Source organism: Polypterus senegalus, chromosome 2, assembly GCF_016835505.1.
Source record: "Polypterus senegalus isolate Bchr_013 chromosome 2, ASM1683550v1, whole genome shotgun sequence".
NCBI classification, from domain to species: domain Eukaryota; kingdom Metazoa; phylum Chordata; class Cladistia; order Polypteriformes; family Polypteridae; genus Polypterus; species Polypterus senegalus.
The window spans coordinates 266,320,540-266,341,675 of NC_053155.1; the positions used below are offsets into that span (position 1 = coordinate 266,320,540).

The 21,136-nt window shown below is 37.8% G+C and overlaps 1 protein-coding gene and 1 long non-coding RNA gene across 3 annotated transcripts in view; one reads left to right on the forward strand and one right to left on the reverse strand.

The window, feature by feature from the left end:
- LOC120523841 overlaps nt 1-21,136 on the forward strand; it is a 161,737-nt gene that overhangs the window by 123,680 nt on the left and 16,921 nt on the right. The window lies entirely within an intron of this gene.
- The window catches only part of lnx2a (ligand of numb-protein X 2a), a 152,211-nt gene that overhangs the window by 56,214 nt on the left and 74,861 nt on the right, over nt 1-21,136 (reverse strand). For both annotated transcript variants that reach the window (XM_039745495.1, XM_039745496.1), the window contains exon 2: nt 2,067-2,605. In XM_039745495.1, the coding sequence (XP_039601429.1) occupies nt 2,067-2,467 (401 nt within the window). In that variant the 5' untranslated portion in view covers nt 2,468-2,605. The remainder of the gene's footprint in view (nt 1-2,066; nt 2,606-21,136) is intronic.

Consider the following 21,136-nt stretch of genomic DNA (forward strand, 5'->3'; position numbering starts at 1 on the left):
TCTGCAACAAGTCCAACGTCAGTTCTTTTCACATCATAATGGTTTTCCTTTTTAGAAAGATCGACCTTATCCACTTTGACAGAGTTGGAGCTTCCTTCATTATATGCACCTTAATAAATTGCTTCATTACACCTCTCAGCATACAGCACATATCCTCAAACAGAAATGCTACCATATGTGTGTCTGTCTGGAATGTGGTCATAAATAGGGCTATATGATTGACCACAGAGAAAAAACAGTTAATTTTAGCTGTTAGAGGAGATCTTTTACTCCTGTGTAGACAAAATTTAAGGGAAAGTCACTGTCAGATGCTCTGAATGCCTTGGCATAGTTTACAGTTGTGTCTTTGAATAACAGGTACAAGAAAGATAGCAGATTTTGGTATCCACTGGTCAGCAGTCAGAAACCCTGTCCTGAATGCACCATTAACAACAACAACAACAACAAGATCAAGATTGGAATCACAATCTGATTTCAGTTGCTCTTGTAATGAATCAAATAATTTCCAATTTACATTAGTGCCACCTATTGATAGTTGCCACAGATGATGCAGGTTAAGTTTCTCCAAAACACTCATGAAAATGTCGTAGCATTGTGTCAGATTCTGAATGACCCATGAACTGAGAACCAAAAAATGAAATGCAGATCCTCTCTCTTTTCTACATCCAGACATGGACATTAATGTGTAATGTGTTTATGCTTTATGGTTTAGGCGCTTATCATAAAGAGACACATACACATTAGCTATTTCCACCTGGTGAATGAACATATACAAGTCTATAACAAGATAAGTTGGCATATTCAAGTTTCCCACGTGTAAATGCCTTTGTTATCTCACAGTCTAAAAACATTTCCTTAAAAAGGTTACCCCATGTTCTTGCACGACTTGTATAAATAATGTTTGTCCATCATACTTAACATCCAGTGGATTTCAGACATTCTCTTTTAGTCACATATGAAGGCAAGTACAAGTATCACTAGCCTGGATAGAGCTCTCACTAGCTCTTATGACAGCTACTTCCCTGGCACTTGAATAGCTCATTGGTGTGGTGCTGTGGTGTGAAGATCACTCCACAAAAGGTCTAAAAATGTCTTAACATAGTTACTGGCTTCTTTGCTATTCTTCAGTTTATAATATTTACTTCCTTTCACTTCGCTTTTCAAAGCATACTCATTCATATCCCCACTGTCAAACTTCTCCATACCATAGAGTAACAGCATCCAGCCATAAGCTTAGTTGATTTGTTGTGTTGAAGCCAATCTTTGTAGTCAGTAGTTTTCAACAATTTCATGTTAAACCTGTACTTTTCTTCCATGTTGACTGCAAGATAAATCACAGTGACACATCTAATATACAGTCTAATTTACCTTGCTAATTTTCACCTAATGATAATGTGACTCTAATAACCTGACGTGCAGGCTCTGAGCAGCAATGGCTACTACATATTTATACCAGTTTGTGAGAATATACAGAACAAAATGCAAGGTACTAATGCGTGAGGTCATTTAACGTGATATTAATGTGAGTTACTGGAGTTTCGTTGGCAAAAAAATAATATATTTCACTTCATGATATTTGATTATTAGACTTCATTTTAATATATTCCATGACTTTTAAGTACCATTTAATTTTTTTTAGATTTTCAAGGACTTGTTTTGCTGCTGCTGCAGAAGTTTAACCTGTATTACATCAATCACCCCAGACTCATTTTTCATAGAATAATAATAAATCAGTACACAAATGTTGGTTTAGAGTATCCTTTTTGTCGCTGCTGACATAAACACCATCATTCTTTAGCTGAAGCAAGATGGGATGAAAGCATCCTACAGAAAGATATGCTTGGTCAGTTCTGTCAGATGGAGTTGTTGGGAACAGGGAGGAGTAGGATACTCTATGGTTTTCCAGGACTAAAGCTAAATCAGATGTATAGTTAACAACAACTATTGATACAGATTAAAGAAATTAACCAAAATGAAAGACTGTACTCTCACTGACCCCCTATAGCCACAATTGGAAAACCCTGGACTAAGATCTTTGTATTCAAGAAAGAAAGAAATGGACTTACCTATGTTTGAGATGTGCTTCCAAATCACAACGTTGCACTACCTCTGGACACACTGTAGCAAAGGGACATGATACCAGGAGCTTATCCAACAGTTTGTGAACAAGAATGCTGGATTTCTTGCAAAGTTTAAAATGAAGCTTTTTACGGTCTAAGGGGCAGAAATCTTTCTCTTGTAAGAAGTTCCTTAGGCACTTATAGCAGAAAGTGTGGCCACAGGGTGTGTCCAATGGCTGGAACAGAGGCTGCAGGCAGATATGGCAAACCAGGTCATCATCCACTTCATGCTGGTAGTTATAAAGATGATTTTCCCGTGTCCAGTGCTGTTGTCCACACTCAAAGCAAAGTGGGTTTAAAGCAGGATCTTGTTCGACTAAAACCATATCTCCATTTGTGGTCTCCATATTCCACTTTGGCACAATACTACTGTCTCAATTAGCTACAATGGTTTAACACCTGAACAGGTACCCATTGAGATGTCCTATGGCGTTTTCCATAATGGACTGAGCTTCATACACTTTGTTGGCAACTGCATCATACTTCTGAAAAAAAAAAATCACAATAAAGGAAACATTTTAACACCTGTACATGGATGTATTTTATATCTAAATATAGTATCTCATTATCTGAAAAGTGACCCAAAATTAGAGGTTATTAATAAAACTAGAAGGACTAAACATTGAAGACAGTTACATTCTTAAAAGAGTGCATTGCTGTAGTAACAACACAACACTGTACAACTATTTATTTCAGTGGTTCTCAACCTGTGGGGCGGGCCCCCCTAGAGGGGCGTCAAGTAACAAAAAGGGGGGGCGCGAAGATGTGAAAAAAAAAAACAAGAATCAAAAATATGAAAAAAACATCTGTTGAAACCAAAACAAATTAACTTAAACTACATTCTGATACTAGAACAATATAGAATTAGATAAATGTCGATAAAAGTTAAGTAGGTATAATAAAATATGCATCTACATTTCAAAAAAATGTTGGGGTGGGGGGCGCGATTAAACCTGTTATGAAAACTCGGGTCACAAATACTTAAAGGTTGAGAAACGCTGATTTATGTTATTTTAATAAGGGTGATGTAGCCTGCTTTAGTCCATGACATACAATTAAGATTTCCAATATTTAACAGAAAAAAGCTTTGACAAGAAAATCATTCAGCCTAACACAAGGGGTGATCAAAAATTGTAGTGACTACCCTCTTTAAAAAAAGAAAAAGTTTTATTTTTCAACATAATTCTAATGAATGCAAATGAACCTGTTATAATGTTTACAAAACTGTTCTATGCCACTCAAATAAAACTTTCATCTTTATTCTGTAGTTGAGTTGAAGTCTTACAACAAAGGAAGCTTTACACATTAAGGAATAGGTGGTAGTTATTATGTTCTAGCATAATAATATTTAACTAACAAACACACATCTAACTACACATTATAACTTTCACAAAAAAACACTTCTAATTAAAAGCTTTCACACACAGTGTGTTAGATTTCCTCCTGGGTTACTGAAAAATACTTATAGAACACTTTTATTTATTTTACGGCTAATCAAATTTGTGGTGGAATTACATTGCCTGAGTCTCAAGTCATTTCAAATTTCATGAAAACATGACCATGGTTGTGGAATCCATCATTCTGAATGAGCCTTAACCTCAACAACAAACATGTGGCCCTGAAATGTCTATATGTACCTGCTGCCATGGTTTTCGTTACCAGACACAAGGGTGGACTGGTGCATGGCATGGCATTTTCTGGACTGGCTGAGAGGACTGAAAATCCTTTGACTTATTTTTGATGGCTGCAGAGCATGGACAGCCTGCTTGAAATCATCCCATAGATTTTCAATGATTTTCAAGTCAGGGATCTGTGACAGCCATTCCAGAACATTGTATAAACCCTCTGCATGAATGCCTTTGTAGATTTCGTACTGTGTTTTGGGTCATTTTCTTGATTGAATATCAAACCCCTGCGTAACTTCAACTTTGTGACTGATGCTTGCACATTACCCTGAAGAATTTGTTGATATTGGGTTGAATTTATCTGACCCTCGGCTTTAACAAGGTCCCCAGTCCCCGAACTAGCCACACAGCACAATGGAACCTCCACCAAATTTGACAGTAGGTAGCAGGTGTTTTTCTTGGAATATGCCATGCAAAGTTCTTTTTGTTATGACCAAATAACTCAATTTTTGTCTCATCAGTCCAAAGCACTGAGGATTTGCATACAACAAGCAACACTGTTTGTGGCGTGAGTGCAGAAAGGGCTTCTTTTTTATCACCCTGCCATAAAGATGTTCTTTGTGCCAGTTGCGCTGAATTGTAGAACGATGTACAGATACACCATCTGCAACAAGATGTTCTTTCAGGTCTTTAGAGGTGATCTGTGTGTTGCCTGCAACCATTCTCACAATTCTACACATATGCCGCTCCTGTATTTTTCTTGGCCTGCCAGACCTGCTGGGTTTAACAGTAACTGTGCCTGTGGCCTTCCATTTTTTGATTACATTCCTTACAGTTGAAACTGACAGTTTGAACCTCTGGGTAGCTTTGTGTAGCCTTCCCCTAAACCATAATACTGAACAATATTTTTTTTTAGATCTTTTGACAGTTGCTTTGAATATCCCATGCTGCCACTCTTCAGAGGAGAGTCAAAGGGAAGCACAATTTGCAGTTGACCACCTTAAATACCTTTTCTCATGATTGGACACACCTGTCTATGAAGTTCAAGGCTTAACGAGCTAATCCAACCAATTTGGTGTTGCAAGTAATCAGTATTGGGAGCAGTTACATGCATTCAAATCAGCAAAATTACAAGGAGACCCAAATTTTTGCACAGCCAGTTTTTCACATTTGATTTAATTTCATACAACTAAATACTGCTTCACTAAAAATCTTTGTTTGGAAAATACCCCAGTACTCAGATGTTCCTAGGAAATGAAAGACATACCACTGCTATCTTTTTTGATGAAAGTAGAGTAAATTATTATGCAGGCTGAGAGGGGTTCCCAAACGTTTTCATATGACTGTATATCTAGTGTCCACTGCTGTAAAGATACAAATTTAACATACATACTTTGTCTTATCTTTGGAAAAAAGTCACTAATATTGTTAATCAGCGAATTTCACCAAAGTGTTATTCGCAGCAAATTTGCTGCATTGTCCTTGTTCATCAAATTAATTAGTGATAATTAGGCCTATTTAGGAGAACGTTTTTCCCCAGCACCCCATAATGCTTTGCAAGGCCAGCGGACAACCTCTGGTGGCTGTAACAGCCAACATTGGAAGGGACCGCACCCCGGGTATATAATGCTGATCTTTCGCATCACAGACTCTGTGGAACTTAGTTTGTGGTAGAACAGATACAAAAATAATACAGGTTCTCAAAATGTTATTTTTATGAAACATATACAGCATAAATAATGTGTAATCTCTGCTTGTCAGAGCCTAACGCCTCCCCTCCACCCAAGCACAGGGGATTCTATGAAATAATAATAATAATAATAATTAAAGATTTATTACTATTTACAAGATGTTTCTATCTTTTTTAAAGAAGAAAAAGTGCAAAGCATCTGCACAGACCGTTTGGAGAGCCTTCAGCGTGACTTAAAAAAATAGAATGAGCCAGGGGCTTCAATCATGATGTGCTATTTTGAATTTTCTACCTTTAAAAGACCAACATAGTTTTTCTGACTTTTGACTACGATTTCTTCATTTAGTTTTGTTTTGACAAAATATATGATCGCGAGTCTCTGAATGGGTTCTTTCTTCTTTGATCTCACAGAGGCATGGTGGTGCAGTGGTAGGTATGGCTGCTGCTGCACAGTTTAGGTCCCCTTTTTGGCCACAACAATCAATCCAGCATAGTTGGCAGATGTTTACCTAGCCCTCAGGGACACTTTAAAAACGATTGCACCATTATATCCAGTCAAATGTAGTTCAATTAGTCCTTCCCCATTGACTTCAATGTATTTTGGCAAGTTTGGCAATATGTACAAACACTTCCATAATTTCTCTGAACTCAAGGTGAAGCGAAAACCATGGAGTTCATTCATCACTAGTCACCAACACACACAGACAATGTTCAAGCAGATGTCAGGAGATTCTTTTTTGTAATATTTTTTCTGTTGCTTGCATATAACAGGATTGAATGCCAATGCCTGACCTGCATGATCGACATCACCCATTGTGTTACTGAAGCCTACCACAGATTAAAGTATAGTGACTTCTACATTTCCCCTGACACAAACATTGACATTGTTGCTGTATTGTGAACTGTGATTAGTAGGCTGACATCTTTATTATCCTTCTATTTGATCACAATCATTTTTCTATTTTGTCACGCAGCTTCTGGTGTCACCAGATATATTACAGCGGTTCAGTTGTACAGTGCTGTAATACATCAGTTTTCCTTTGAAGTGAAATCTTGAAGAGTTCAGGTGAGGTGTAGAAACTTACCAGGAACAGAACAGATAATGTAGCAATGCTGTATTGACTGTACTTGCTAATCTGCTCGGTCACTCTATTGGTATAAAGTATTGAGTCCCAGATATACGCAGAGCTTAATTCACTCAGCATGTACAAACTGATACCAAATCATGCCTGTTTCATGCAATGTACTATATCTATGATAGCCTTCCCTTGTAACCCATTAGACTCTTGCAAATACTTGTGTTACAATCAGGAACAAACACCTTCTGCATGCTTTTTGCTAATTGCCTAACAGACATTCCACATTTTTGGCTGCTTTGGTTCTGAGTGGCTTCATCATAGTCATCAATATTAGTGACATGCAGGTACTTTGTGAGTGAAAAATGACACTTATAACTTCTTCAAAAACATGATTATGACCAAGAGTTTTAATCACTATGCCATGCAGTATCAGGAGACTGGAAAACACCAACATGTTGTCTGAAGTGACAGGCTGCCAGCAACTGTGACAAGCAAATGATTTACTGTACCTTTTCCAACATTGCTTAGCACAGTGGTTCATTTCAAAAACAATTTTTTCTGCCAGACTATCATCGACAAATTGTAAACAGTCTACATAATCATGATCAACATAGATCTTTGGACCAGGGTTATCTTTAAATGGGCAATGAGGAGGTGCAGGATTGTTAACAGTTGCATGACACTAACAACAAATACAAACATCAACAAAACTTGGCAGGTCAAAACTTACTGAGCAGTGGCACTTTTACTGTCCATTATCAATGTCTGATTACCAATTTACATTGTCATCACTATTGCTTAATTCGATGAATGACTGGTTCCAGCAGACCCCCATGACCCTGTTTTAGGATATAGTGGGTTGGATAATGGATGGATGGTTAAGTATAAGTTTGTTCTAAAATTGGCTGTATGGCTTTTCATTTACCATTTTGTTTTTGATTGATGGCTCCAACTCACTCATGAATTTTGATGAGTTACCACAGAGTTACCATAAGGTAGCAATTGGTTTTTCATGTCACCCACTTAAAAGTATTTATGTGAAGCACTGCTTTATCCATTATGTGAATATGAGAAAAAAACTTTCAAGCTAATTTTCCTCGTTTCCTTTATACGGAGCCCCTGACGTGACACTGTGTCATTGTTTCTCTGGGAAAAACTCTGGTGTACAACACATACTATCTCATGCTCACCACATAGCATTTCATGGACACCCATGCCATTGGATCTGTGTAGTAAAAGGCAAGCCTGTGTCAACACCCAGATTTTCTTTAGCTAACAGTTCTAGACTGATTATAAGATTTGAGTAGCATTCGAAATGGTTAAATCATTTTGTCCCACTTTAATTTTACAGTTTTTTGATAAGAAAGATTGCTGTTTCAAAATGCAGTTAGGTTTTGTCTGGCCAAATGCGTATATACTAATCTTTTTTACTTGGCAAAGTTTGCACATTCCTGTATTTGCAATATGGATCAGACTTTCATATGTTTCAGATGTTTCATAGGCACTCAATGATTAAGTATGTCGGGTCAATTTAAAAGAGATCCTGTGTTAAACTTCATGTGAATGAATCCCAACATAAAGCAAATACGCTAGCCACTTGTGATGTGAATTGTGGTATGTTCCCATGTGCAGTACTAGACTCTATAATATTGAACAGGTACACTAAAGGATTAAAGAGGCTAAATACAACAAAGTAAAATGTGCTGTATGCCATTTTCCAAGAAATGATTATATGACTATCCTTGCAGGTAATATGTAAAACCATAAAAATGAAAGAATGTGTCTTACCATAAAACTGAAAAAATGTGTCTCTTCTTTTTTGCATCACAGCAAACATGATAACATAGCAGATTAGCCACTGAATTTCACTAGTATACCTATGTTTGGCCTAAGCAAATATCACCTGCAATTTAAGTAATCCTTCTCATCAAAAACATGATAATAAAAACTGTCATAACACAATTTAATTTTCTGCTATGCCCTTTAAATATCACAGTTTGTTCTTGTCAGTGGATGTAACTAGGATATTCAAGTTTGGCCAGGAAAAAAAGTGTCTCATTTTAATAAGGGCATGTCTCTTGTCACAAGACGCTGGCAATCACAGTAGGTCAATGCCATTTAACTCTTTAGAGTACATGTTATCTAAATAGCACAGTCCATTGGTGTAGATAAGCGGGCATGCCAAGTTTTCCAGATAATTTAATTTAATTTTAGTGTCCTCTCATTGGACTGGGCAAAATTCACTTGCAATCAAAATGTGGAATATAAATAGCTCCCCTACACTGTGCTAATAAGATGCTGCCTGCACGCTAATAAGTAGCTAGCTGCAAGTAGATGGCTAACCAATTTCATTAACTTTTACTACACAGCAGTGCAGTGGTCACCATTGTAGCTTTGCAGATTCAGCAAACTGTGTTTGAATGAATACTTTTATAAATTTGCACTTATTCATTTATGTAGAGTGAAACAGTGCACATAACATCAAACTATTAAGCAGTGCATTCTGTTAACATGAAAGGATGTATAAATGCACAAAATAGTATCTGGTGCTCATTTTAAAAGTATGTAGTGTGCATGAGATAGTATGTGGTCTGTAGAGAATCGTTTCCCAGAAAATAAAAATACACTATATTCCCTCAGGTTCTCTGTACTTTTCAATTAGTGGAAGCCAAGTAAATGTGTTTTGTAACCGTTTACTTCTGGCAGGCTTGTACAGTGCCTTGCAAAAATATTCCCCCCCCCCCCACACACCCACAATGCTTTGTGGAGTAACCTTTTGCTGCAATTACAGCTGCAACTCTCTTGGGGAATGTCTTTATTAGCATAGCACAACTAGCCAGTGGAATTTTCATCCATTTCTCAAGGCAAAGCTGCTCCAGCTCCTTCAAATTAGATGGGTTGCGTTTGTGTACAGCAACCTTCAAGTCATGTCACAGATTCTCAATTTTATTGGGGTCTGTTTTTTGACTAGGTCATTCAAAAACATTTAAATGTTTGCCTTTAAATCACTCCAGTGTAGCTTTAGCAGTATGTTTAGGGTTTTTATCTGGCTGGAATGAGAAAATTTCAATTCAGTTTCAAATATCTAGCAGACTAATACAGGTTTGTCTGAAGAATTGCCCTGTATTTAGTGCCATAAAACTTTCCTTCCATCCTTACCAGTTTTCCTGTCCCCACAGCATGGTGGTGCCACCATCATGCTTCACTATAGGAATTGTGCTCTCGGAGTGATGGGAAGTGTTGGGTTTGCACCACGTGTGGCATTTCCCACAATGGCTAGAAAGTTTAATTTTAGACTCATCTGACCAGAGAACCTTCTTCCATGTGTTGAGGAGTCCGCCACATGCTGTTGGGCAAACTCCATATACAATACAAAACAATGTATTTTTTGTATAGCCAAAATCACACAAGTAGTGCCGCAATGGGCTTTAACAGGCCCTGCTTCTTGACAGCCCCCCAGCCTTGACTCTCTAAGAAGACAAGAAAAAACTCCCAAAAAAACCCTTGTGGGGAAAAAATGGAAGAAACCTTGTGAAAGGCAGTTCAAAGAGAGACCCCTATTCAGATAGGTTGGGCGTGCAGTGGGTGTCAAAAAGAAGGAGGTCAATACAGTACAATACACAGAACAGAACAAATCCTCAATATGATATAAAAAAAAATAAAAATTTTAGAAGTACGGAGTAGAATTTAACAGTAGATGATATCACATAATATCATTTGGATTTGTTTAGAGTCCTGGAGACCTCATTCATCAAACTGCCTCCCCCATTTGGCCATTCTACAGCTGAAATAGCGCTAGTCCGATGAAAGGACCCCTCTTTCCCATGATTTCTGTGATCCTCCATCAGGGATGACTTTACCTTAGGCATTCAAAACAACTTGGCAGGTGGGTCGTGGCACCAAGTGCCACATTTGAGTACCGAGAAGAGAAACAGAATAGGTGAGTGTTAGTGTCAAAATATAACTATCATGTTACTTATGTTTTAGTGCTAATGACTAACAACAGAGATGCAGTCTGTACAGTTAATCAGCAGCTCTAGTCAGGATATGCTAAACTGAAGTAGTGAGTCTTCAGCCAGGATTTAAAAGCTGAGACCGAAGGGGCATGTCTTATTGTATCAGGCAGACCATTTCATAGTTAGGGGCCCTGTAACTAAAAGCTCGACCTCCCACTGTTAGTTTATTAATTCTTGGAATCATAAGCAGACTGGCATCTTGATCTTGATGTGTGCGCTGGTTTGTAAGTCACGATAAGTTCAGACAAGTAAGCCGGACCTTGGCCATTTAATGCTTTATAAGTTAAAAGGAGGATTTTGAAATCTCCCCTGAACTTAACAGTTAACCAGTGTAAGGATTTAAGAACTGGAGTTATGTGTTTGTATTTTCTGTAAGGATTTAAGAACTGGAGTTATATGTTCGTATTTTCTTGTTCTTGTAATATTTCTTGCAGCAGCATTTTCTTTTTCTTGTAATAATTCTTGCATCAGCATTTTGGATTAACTGGAGGCTGTATAAAGAATAGTTTGAACATGCAGTGAACACCGCATTGCAGTAGTCAGTCCTACTAGAAATAAATACATGAATTGATTTCTTAGAATCCTGTTTAATTAGAAAGCGCGCTTAATAATAATATGTGCTTTCTTATTTTTTTCTTTAAGCAATGCCTTTTTTCCTGGCCACTCTTCCAAAGAGCCCCACTGTGGTCCTATTGGCAGATACTCCCATCTCCACTGAGCTCCTCCCTTGTTATCCTCGGTGTCTTTGTTGCATCTCAGATTAATGCCCTTCTTGCCTGATGTGCATTATAGTGGGTAGCCTTCACTTTTCAAGTTTGTGTGGTGCCATATTCTTTTCATTTTAATTACAAGTGATTTCATGATGTTCTGAGGGATATTCAAAGTTTGAGCTATTTTTTTTTTAATAATCCCACCCTGATCTATACTTCTCCACAATTTTGCCTTTGACCTGTCTGGTATGCTCCTTAGTCATCAAGTTGCTTGTGTAATGGTGGCAGGGTCATTGGCCTTTCAGAACAGGTATTATTTACATAGACATCATGTGGCAGATCATGTGACACATTCATTGCAGGCAGATGAACCCTTTACTTGTTTGTTTATACAGTGTGTATATATATACTGTATATATATATATATATATATATATATATATATATAAACTAGCAAAATACCCGAGCTTCGCAGTGGCGAAGTACTGCTTTTAAATTTTTATTAAGAAGAAAAGCAAACCTTTAAAAACTGAGGGAAAATATACCAATAATTATTTGTTAAGGATCCCTCTGTATACCACATTGTTACTTCAGCACTCCGTTTGTAATATGACCAAGCTGTGCGAGCTTACTCTTGAGCATGCAACGTATAGTTGGCCATGTGAAAAGCAATCTTGCCTCAAATCAATGGCAACCTTTTGTAGGGTCCGTCCCTGAGACTTATTGTCATTGCAAAGCAGAACCTTACTGGAAATTGGAGGAATTTCAATTGAAATGGGAGATCAGATGGTATAATGGGGATGCGAGAAATAAAAACTCTCTCCCCTGAGCAACTGCCAGTAAAAATAGTTGCCTCAAATAGGTTCTTTTGCAGACACGTGACCTGAAGTCTCGTGCCGTTACAAAGTTTCGGTGGTTGTAAGTTTTTCAGTAACATTATTGGTGTTCAAACCTTCAAAATTAGGTTATGCTCAGGAGTGCCTGGAGGATTCAGAGTGGGAAGAAACTAGCGACAGCGTGTCTATTAACTTGTGGATTTTTCTGTGAGTATTTGGCGGCAGCGTCACAAAGTTGTTTCCGCAAGACCACGTTAGCTGCGGAGCTCAGCTCGGATCGAAATGAAGTGAATGAAATGAGGTGAATGGGAGGGGAGATGATGACGTGACTCCCCCACCCGCCTTAACTCTCAATCCCTCCACAAACATACAAACACAGTCTCTTGGATCTCAACTCTCCTTTATATAAAGAAGTAAAGGAGAGAGGACTGAACACTAAGGAAAAAGAACGGCAAGACCGCGTCAGCTGTGGAGCTCAGCGGAGCTCAGCTTGGAGCGAAATGAAGTGAATGAAATGACATGAAGGGGAGGGGAGATGATGACGTAACTCCCCCACCTGCCTTAACTCTTCATCCCTCCAGAAACACAGTCTCTCGGCATGACAAACGCCAGCAGCAGCGTGTCTATGAACTTAATTTAAAGTTAAGCTTTACACCTTGCTTTCCTATTCGTTTGCATAAGCACAGTTTTTCACCTGCAATTATTTAATGTTAGCTCAGACCAGGCACTTAAAAGTTTCTCTCGCACTTTTGCTGAGCTTGTACCAAACACTATTCTATCCCTGACCATCTCATCTTTGTTTGCATAAGCACAGTCCTTCACCAGCAATGTTAACTCAGTTACAAAGTGATCAAAAGTCTCGTTTATACCCTGCGTCCTCTCAGTAAACTTGTATCACGTGAATATCTTGGGTATGACAAGCGGCAGCGTGTCTATGAACTTAAAGTTAAGCTTTACACCTTGCTTTCCTATTCGTTTGCATAAGCACAGTCCTTCACCAGCAATTTTAAATTTTAACTCCGTTACAGCAATTTTAACTCCGTTACAAAGTGATCCAAAGTCTCGTTTATACCCCACGTCTTCTCATTAAACTTGTATCTTGCGAATATCGTATTCGTTGTAGGCATGACAAACGCCAGCAGCAACATGTCTAGAAACTTAATTTAAACTTACGGTTTACACCGTGCTTTGTTTCCGCAGTAGCAGTACTTATGAATATGCTTGTATGCGTAACTCACTTCATATTCTAATGCTGCCTACTCAATTGTGTAATGCGTTTTTTGTTCAGCGCTCTATGGAGCTCATACTTGATCTCTGCGTACTGCGTTCACAGTCAGTTCACGTGAGCCGCTTGGAGTACATGCATCGAAGGTTCTCAGCTGTGCTTGTGCTATCTCGTGCGATCTTGCGATGTCCACGGCTTTATTTAATGTTAGCTAAGACCCGGCACATAAAAGTTTCTCTCGCACTTTCGCTGAGTCTGTGCCAAACACTAGTCCATCCCTGACTATTTCATCTTCGTTTGCATAAGCACAGTCCTTCACCCGCGAATATTTAGCGGCAGCGTGTCTAATGGATTGCTGCCAACGTACGGCCTTATATGGTCAGGCACTAAATTACGTGGGAGGTGTCATGATGCGGGACGCAACTCCGTCTTACATGGCGACCGAGCTGCAGGCTATGGCCGTACATATGTACGAAAGAAGGTTCCAGTTGTGACTGTTACGCATAGAATTTCGAAATGAAACCTGCCTAACTTTTGTAAGTAAGCTGAAAGGAATGAGCCTGCCAAATTTCAGCCTTCTACCTACACGGGAAGTTGGAGAATTGGAGTGATTAGTGAGTGAGTCAGTCAGTCAGTCAATCAGTGAGGGCTTTGCTTTTTATTAGTATAGATATATATATAAACACAGTGGAACCTCAGTTCACGAATGTCTCGGTACATGTACAAATCGGTTTATGACCAAAAAGTTCACAAAACTTTTGCCTCGGTTCACGACCACACACTCGGTATACGAACAAGCCAGTTTCCTTTTCGGTTTGTACATATTCAGTCTCTCCCTGTGCATTTCCTGTGCAGCGAGCGAGCAAAAGAGAGAGAGCAAGAGATAGACAGCGCGACACACACACACAGGCGCACGAGAGAGAGGTGCACACACACAGGCACGCACGCTAGAAAGAGGCACACAAAGGCGCATGCTAGAGAGAGACACACAAAGGCGCTCCAGGCTCACGAAAGAGAGACACACACACACACACGAAAGAGAGAGCGAGCGAGAGAGGGTGGGCTGGACGCATAAGGTAGAAAAGGCTTGTTTTTGTTTTCAGTTCTGTTTACAGCGATCAGTTCATAGCGTGCATTGTGGCAATGCTACTTTTCTTGGTGGTTTATTAAATTACGGATTTTTCAAATGTTCATTTTTTTACCCCGTGTTTAAAACTCATTAAAGAAAGTGTTTTTAGCGAGCGGTTCCTAGCACTATAGCGTGAACTATTGCAGTGTTAGTTTTCTCTGTTATTTAAGGTTTTCTCAGTGTTATTCAATGTTTTTACATTTAGTTTACTATTACACTGTGCATTCTATGGTAAAATTAACTACATTTGTGCTTAAAAACTAAAAAAATATATATTTATATACAGTTCGTACGGTCTGGAATGGATTCATTGTATTTACATACAATCCTATGGTGGAAAATGCTTCGGTTCACAACCAAATCGGTTTACAACCAGAGTTTTGGAACGAATTATGGTCGTGAACCGAGGTTCCACTGTATACTGTATACATACACACAAATACACAAGGTATTTTATTTGTATTTCACTTTAACCATTTGGAGTATACAGTAAAAGTTTGGGAACCCCTCCTAATTCTTTTGATTTTTGTTTATCATTGGGTGAGCTTTCAAAGTAGCAGTTTCCTTTTAATATATGACATGCCTTATGGAAACAGTAGTAATTCAGCAGTGACATTAAGTTTATTGGATTAACAGAAAATATGCAATATGCATCATAACAAAATTAGACAGGTGCATAAATATGGGCACCCCAACAGAGATGTTACATCAATACTTAGTTGAGCGTCCTTCTGCAAATATAACAGCCTCTAGACGCCTACTATAGCCTTTGATGAGTGTCTGGATTCTGGATGGAGGTATTTTTGACCATTTTTCCATATAAAATCTCTCCAGTTCAGTTAAAGTTGATGGCTGCAGAGCATGGACAGCTTGCTTCAAATCATCCCATAGATTTTCGATGATATTCAAGTCAGGGGACTGTGACAGCCATTCCAGAACATTGTAATTCTCCCTCTGGATGAATGCCTTTGTAGATTTCGAACTGTGTTTTGGGTCATTGTCTTGTTGGAATATCCAACCCCTGCGTAACTTCAACTTTGGGACTGATGCTTGCACACTATCCTGAAGAATTTGTTGATATTGGGTTGAATTTATCTGACCCTCGACCTTAACAAGGGCCCCAGTCCCTGAACTAGCCACACAGCTCCACAGCATGATGGAACCTCCACCAAATTTGACATTACGCAGCAGGTGTTTTTCTTGGAATGCGTTGTTGTTCTTCCGCCATGCAAAGTGCTTTTTGTTCTGACCAAATAAGTAAATTTTTGTCTCATCAGTCCAAAGCACTTTGTTCCAAAATGAATCTGGCTTGTCTAAATGAGCATTTGCATACAACAAGCGACTCTGTGGCGCGAGTACAGAAAGGGCTTCTTTCTCATCACTCATCATGTTCTTGCAGCTGTTTGGAGGTGGGCTGTCAGTGACCATTCTCAGTATCTTGCGCATTTGCCGCTCCTGTATTTTTCTTGGCCTGTGGCCTTCCATTTCCTGATTACATTCCTTACAGTTGAAACTGACAGTTTAAACCTCTGAGATAGCTTTTTGTAGCCTTCCCCTAAACCATGATACTGAACAATCTTTGCTTTCAGATCTTTTGACAGTTGCTTTGAATATCCCATGCTGTCACTCTTCAGAGGAGAGTCAAAGGGAAGCACAACTTGCAGTTGACCACCTTAAATACCTTTTCTCATGATTGGACACACCTGTCTATGAAGTTCAAGGCTTAATGAGCTAATCCAACCAATTTGGTGTTGCAAGTATATCAGTATTGGGAGCAGTCACATAAATTCAAATCAGCAAAATTACAAGGGTACCCAAATTTTTGCGCAGCCAGTTTTTCATATTTGATTTAATTTCATACAACTAAATACTGCTTCACTAAAAGTCTTTGTTTGGAAAACACCCCAGTACTCAGATGTTCCTAGGAAATGAAAGACATACCACTGTTATCTTTTTTGTTGAAAGTAAATTATTATGCAGGCTGAGAGGTGTTCCCAAACTTTTTCATATGACTGTATTATTAAGTATTTTTCTACATAATGGAGTATATAATTCATCACAAAAAAGTGATTCTTTACTCTTATGGACTGCTAGACTGATACATTACCAACTATAGCATTTTATAGCTAAAATTGCTTATGGCCAGGTTGTGAAATGACAAGCTATTATAGAAACAAATTATTTATTGATGTGGTGTGTGTTATGTATGAGGTTCTAAAGAAAGATTTCACTTTATTATTATTAAAGAGTAATTTACTAGCATACCAACGTCATTGACAGTTTTTTTCAGAAATATTTGTTGAACTAAAGGAACTGTATCTAACATGCAAACTCCTTTTCAAAGTGCCTTTTTATTGATGTATAATAAAATTAAACAATAGATGTCACAATAGTATTTCTGTCTTGCATTTTTTCCAACACTCGGCATGAATACTCGCACAGTTAAGCTTTCCACATTTTCTCCCTATGTCTAAAAATGCAGAAAGAAAAAGAGAGTGGTTTACAGTTCAATGTAAACCAACCACAGGTTTTTTTTTTCCATAGTTGGGCTCAAACAATATTTTTACATAGTAAATAATGAGCAAATATCTGAAAATTTCTAATATTCTAATCTTAAAAATGAAAACCGTTTTGTGCATCTGTGCTTCAAGATGTCAAGTGTATCTTCATGTGCTGTGCTTGTTTATTCCCCATGAGTAACTCACACAGCCGTACACAAGACTTTGTACACATTTTTCATGGATTACAACAGACTTTGACGCAATGAGGAGGATTAGGCTGTAATTTTGTAATCCAGGATTCCATATACTGCTGCTCTGGGAATCCTAGCATTTGGAGCTTCACTTCACTACAGTTAGGAGACATCATTTGTACAGTCATTAGTACAGCAATCTGACAGCATTTATTTGCAAGATAAGATTAAACGTAATTATGGCATAGATCATTACTATTCACTGAACCATGGGCAACTACTCAAAACAAGAAGTAAAATCTAATGATATAATGTTTAATGTTAATAAAATTAATACCAATAAATTACATTTGTGAACAGTTCCTGTTGTTAATTGTTTTCACCATGATTTAAATGCAAACAGCTTGTGATGCTTTGACTCATGACCAATTCTGTACATTTATCTTTAGTGAAACAATACAGCTAAGTAACAATTAATTATTCACTGCTGGTCTCTACCATTTCACCAAGACATCGGACACTCCAAAAAAAGATGGGCCACTCTATTAATAGTCAAAGTATGTGATGACATCTTCTGTGATTTTCTCTTGGAATATAATGTACAAACTGTAAAAATAAATAACATTCAGGACTTTTACAGAACTTAAAGTAAAGATTTCACCTGATTTCACTGCTCAGATGGATGTAACATCTATGTTCTCGTTCAGGTGGTTTTGATTTAATTGGATATTTCAAAGATACCCATCCATCATTAAAATCTGGTTGTGTAATGGAACCACAGCCTATACTAGCAGGTTTGAGGCACCAGTCCTATAGGTAAACAGGTGAATAGAGATATTCTTGGTAGCTGATAATGGCCTGTGCACCACGCTTTATGATGAGCCAAAACGTGTAACCGAGCTCTTAAAATACATTCTCTGTGTAACGTAATATTGTAATTGAACAAGTGCAGCAATAGTTTTTTTCTTTTTAATGACTTCTGTAAATACGCAGACTTATTAAAAAAATACTCCTATGGCATTGGCATTTCATTCACTGCACTGTTGGGCAGCAAAAATCTCTTCCATACATGCAAAAGAAGAAATTTGGATAGGTTTCCTATTACATGCTGTTAACCATATATTTGTAAAATGAAAACTACCAGAATTAAGCTCATTTATAATATGGAAATTTTTAAAAGTAACCCTGTATAGGATGGGGTCACTGCCCTAATTTGTGATTAACACTATTATACCAGTAAAATTCTAAATAATAACACATTTCAATGTGTTCAAGTGAAAGAAACTAAACTGTTGTTTAATTGGTTGTTCAACAGCTCTTCAGCATTGCTATTTTGCTGGCTTAAGTTAACATTATTTTTATTTTGGTTGTTAATTTTTTCTTTAGTTTAAATTTTTTTTACATATTTGATGTCAGTTGAAATTAATGCATCTTTTTTAACTGCTTTTTTGTATCAATTATTTCTTATTAATTTATTGTTTGTATGAATCTCACAGTTTCACGGAATGGTGCATTTTCAAAAAAACAAAACAAAAATGCATCCAGGCTCAGGGGATGTGGGTGCGAGTAAAAGCGTAGCCATGTGTTCCCAGAGTGTTTAATGGGAAAACTGGGTAATTCCCATTCAGGTATACTCCATGGAGTGTAATCAAGTCACCTGCACCTGCAGTAGGTTAAAAGGAATTTGAGGTGGTTAGATCAGAGGTGAAGGTTAAAGAAAGAAAATTTCAGGAGTACGAGTCAGCACAGTGGAAGGATGGCATTGTGGTCAGAGGCTCCTGTAAGGCTGCAAGAGGAATGGCATTGTAGGGGTGTGTCACTCCCTCTGAATATTCTGGAGAAGCGTGTTCAAACAAGTGCTCCAGGGGTCCTGTTGGATGACATCAGGTGGCTGGGCAACGGAGGTCTGGCTCTGAGCACACCAGCAGGTAAAGTCTAAGGTGGATAGTATGATAGCCTTAGAGAGGAACTGAAGCTGTCGGCATCTCAGCCTGGCTGCAAAACCTGAGAACTGCAAGTTGGGGAGACAAGGGAGAAAGATACACTTGGATCATGTTGAAAGAAAGTATTTATGTGTAATTGGGAGGCAACTCAAGATCATGAAAGGCTGGAGGGCAACTACTGCTGGTGAACAGACCATGATGGTAAGCAGGGGAGGCATGAATACAAAAGGAAGCACTGAAGCTTGTGGTTTTAATGAATGGATGCTAAATGTGTTTTAACTTTCGATTTTACCCTTGATTTTAAAGGATTATTTATTGAATTATTCACCAATTTTAACATTCATTGAGACACTGCTTTTTATGATGGATCATTTATTTAATTACAGAAGACTTTGCACTGCACTTTATATTATTTGTTGAATATTGTTTGAATAATAAAAACATGAAGCACTGTTTTTAACCATCCCTTGATGTTGTGTGTCCTTATTGCCCAGTCCATCCTCGGTTACATTTATTGATGTCCTGAGATCAAGAGGATATTAAGAAAGCTGCAGCCAACCTGGACATCAAAATACATTTAAGGTTTTTACATCATTTTTTTATTCCTAGTTTGTACATAAATTTTCATCTAAGATAACATCCATAAAACTTAAAATTAAAACTGTATATTCATTTTATAAATGAAGCCCCAGTATAATGGAAACATGAAATGGCAACACTATCCACTGTGCCAGCATTTAATGTCCTTATTTAGAAACTTTCTTGAATATTACTCATTAAATCCCAGGTTGAGAATAAGATATGCACTTTGTATGTTTTAAAACGAAAAACATCTAGGATTAATTTGTGCCTTGAACACAGAAATGCTGAAATAGTACCTGATCCCCATGACTCTGAACTAGATGTAGCGGGTTCAATGATGGTTGGATGGATAGCTTTATAAAATGGACAAATGTATAGAGGAATAAATAGGTTAATGCAAGAGAAATGTTGACTTTATTTCAAATGTGAATTCTCCATTATTGAAAATGTCTAAATAAATTGTACCAAATATACATTTTAAAGAAATACCTTCCTGGGATTATTAAATGAAAAAATAATTTCAGCGCTTTTAATAAATAAACTGAAGCTTTCAGAATGCTAGTCAAAAACAGTGAAAGCCATTACATAATGGCAAAGTTGCTACTTTACAGGGCATAAGCAGCTTATCAACTGATGTGACACCAACAGTGTTCCATGACCCTAAACAGATGGAAAACATTGAATTAATGTGAACCTGCAGAAGAGGAACTGTGCTGTTCCACACTGCACTTTTATTAGGTTTGCCCTAAGGGGTCTTGTGCCCCTATTCTTAAAAGTGTTTACAAGCTACTGGAGGACTTAATGTTAGTTAATGCATAGGCCACTTTGTAAAACCATTCAAAGTTATTGGAGCTGTCATATGTTCATTTGAAAGATCTTAACCTTAAACCTCACAGAAGCAACTACTACAAACTTGCCTTAAAAACAGAATGGGAGAATGAGAACATATTAAAAATAAAAGCATTTCTATTAAATAAGAACTGCCTTCTCAATCTGTACACAATGCCCTGTGAGGTCCATTTTATAGATAAACCTATTATTACAAACCTTGAAAGCTTGAAGGTCCTTTTCTTGGGCCAGACTATGGCATTAAAGCAATTTATCGTCCTTCTTAACTGCTCCCTTTGTTGTCAGACTGATGGAAAAGTGTATTCAAAAACGGAAGCTGTAGCTTTTCGTCTTTGGATTCAGGTGACACCAACGCAACAGACTCATTCCTTAATATTAGTTAAGCTAAGAAATATTAATATCACCACAACCCCCCCACAGCACACACACACACACACACACACACACATTCTTCATACCCAGGGCAAGATTAATTGTCTGAGCAAAGGAAAAATGCAAATGCTTTCTTCCAATCTGATGAACTTTACTTATGCTTCATTTAAGCTCAAAATATAGCACAACTGGAACGTCCACAATTGGCATCATCCCTGGGCCCTTTTGCTCGTTTGTTGTGTATTTTGTTAATTATTTAATGAATAAA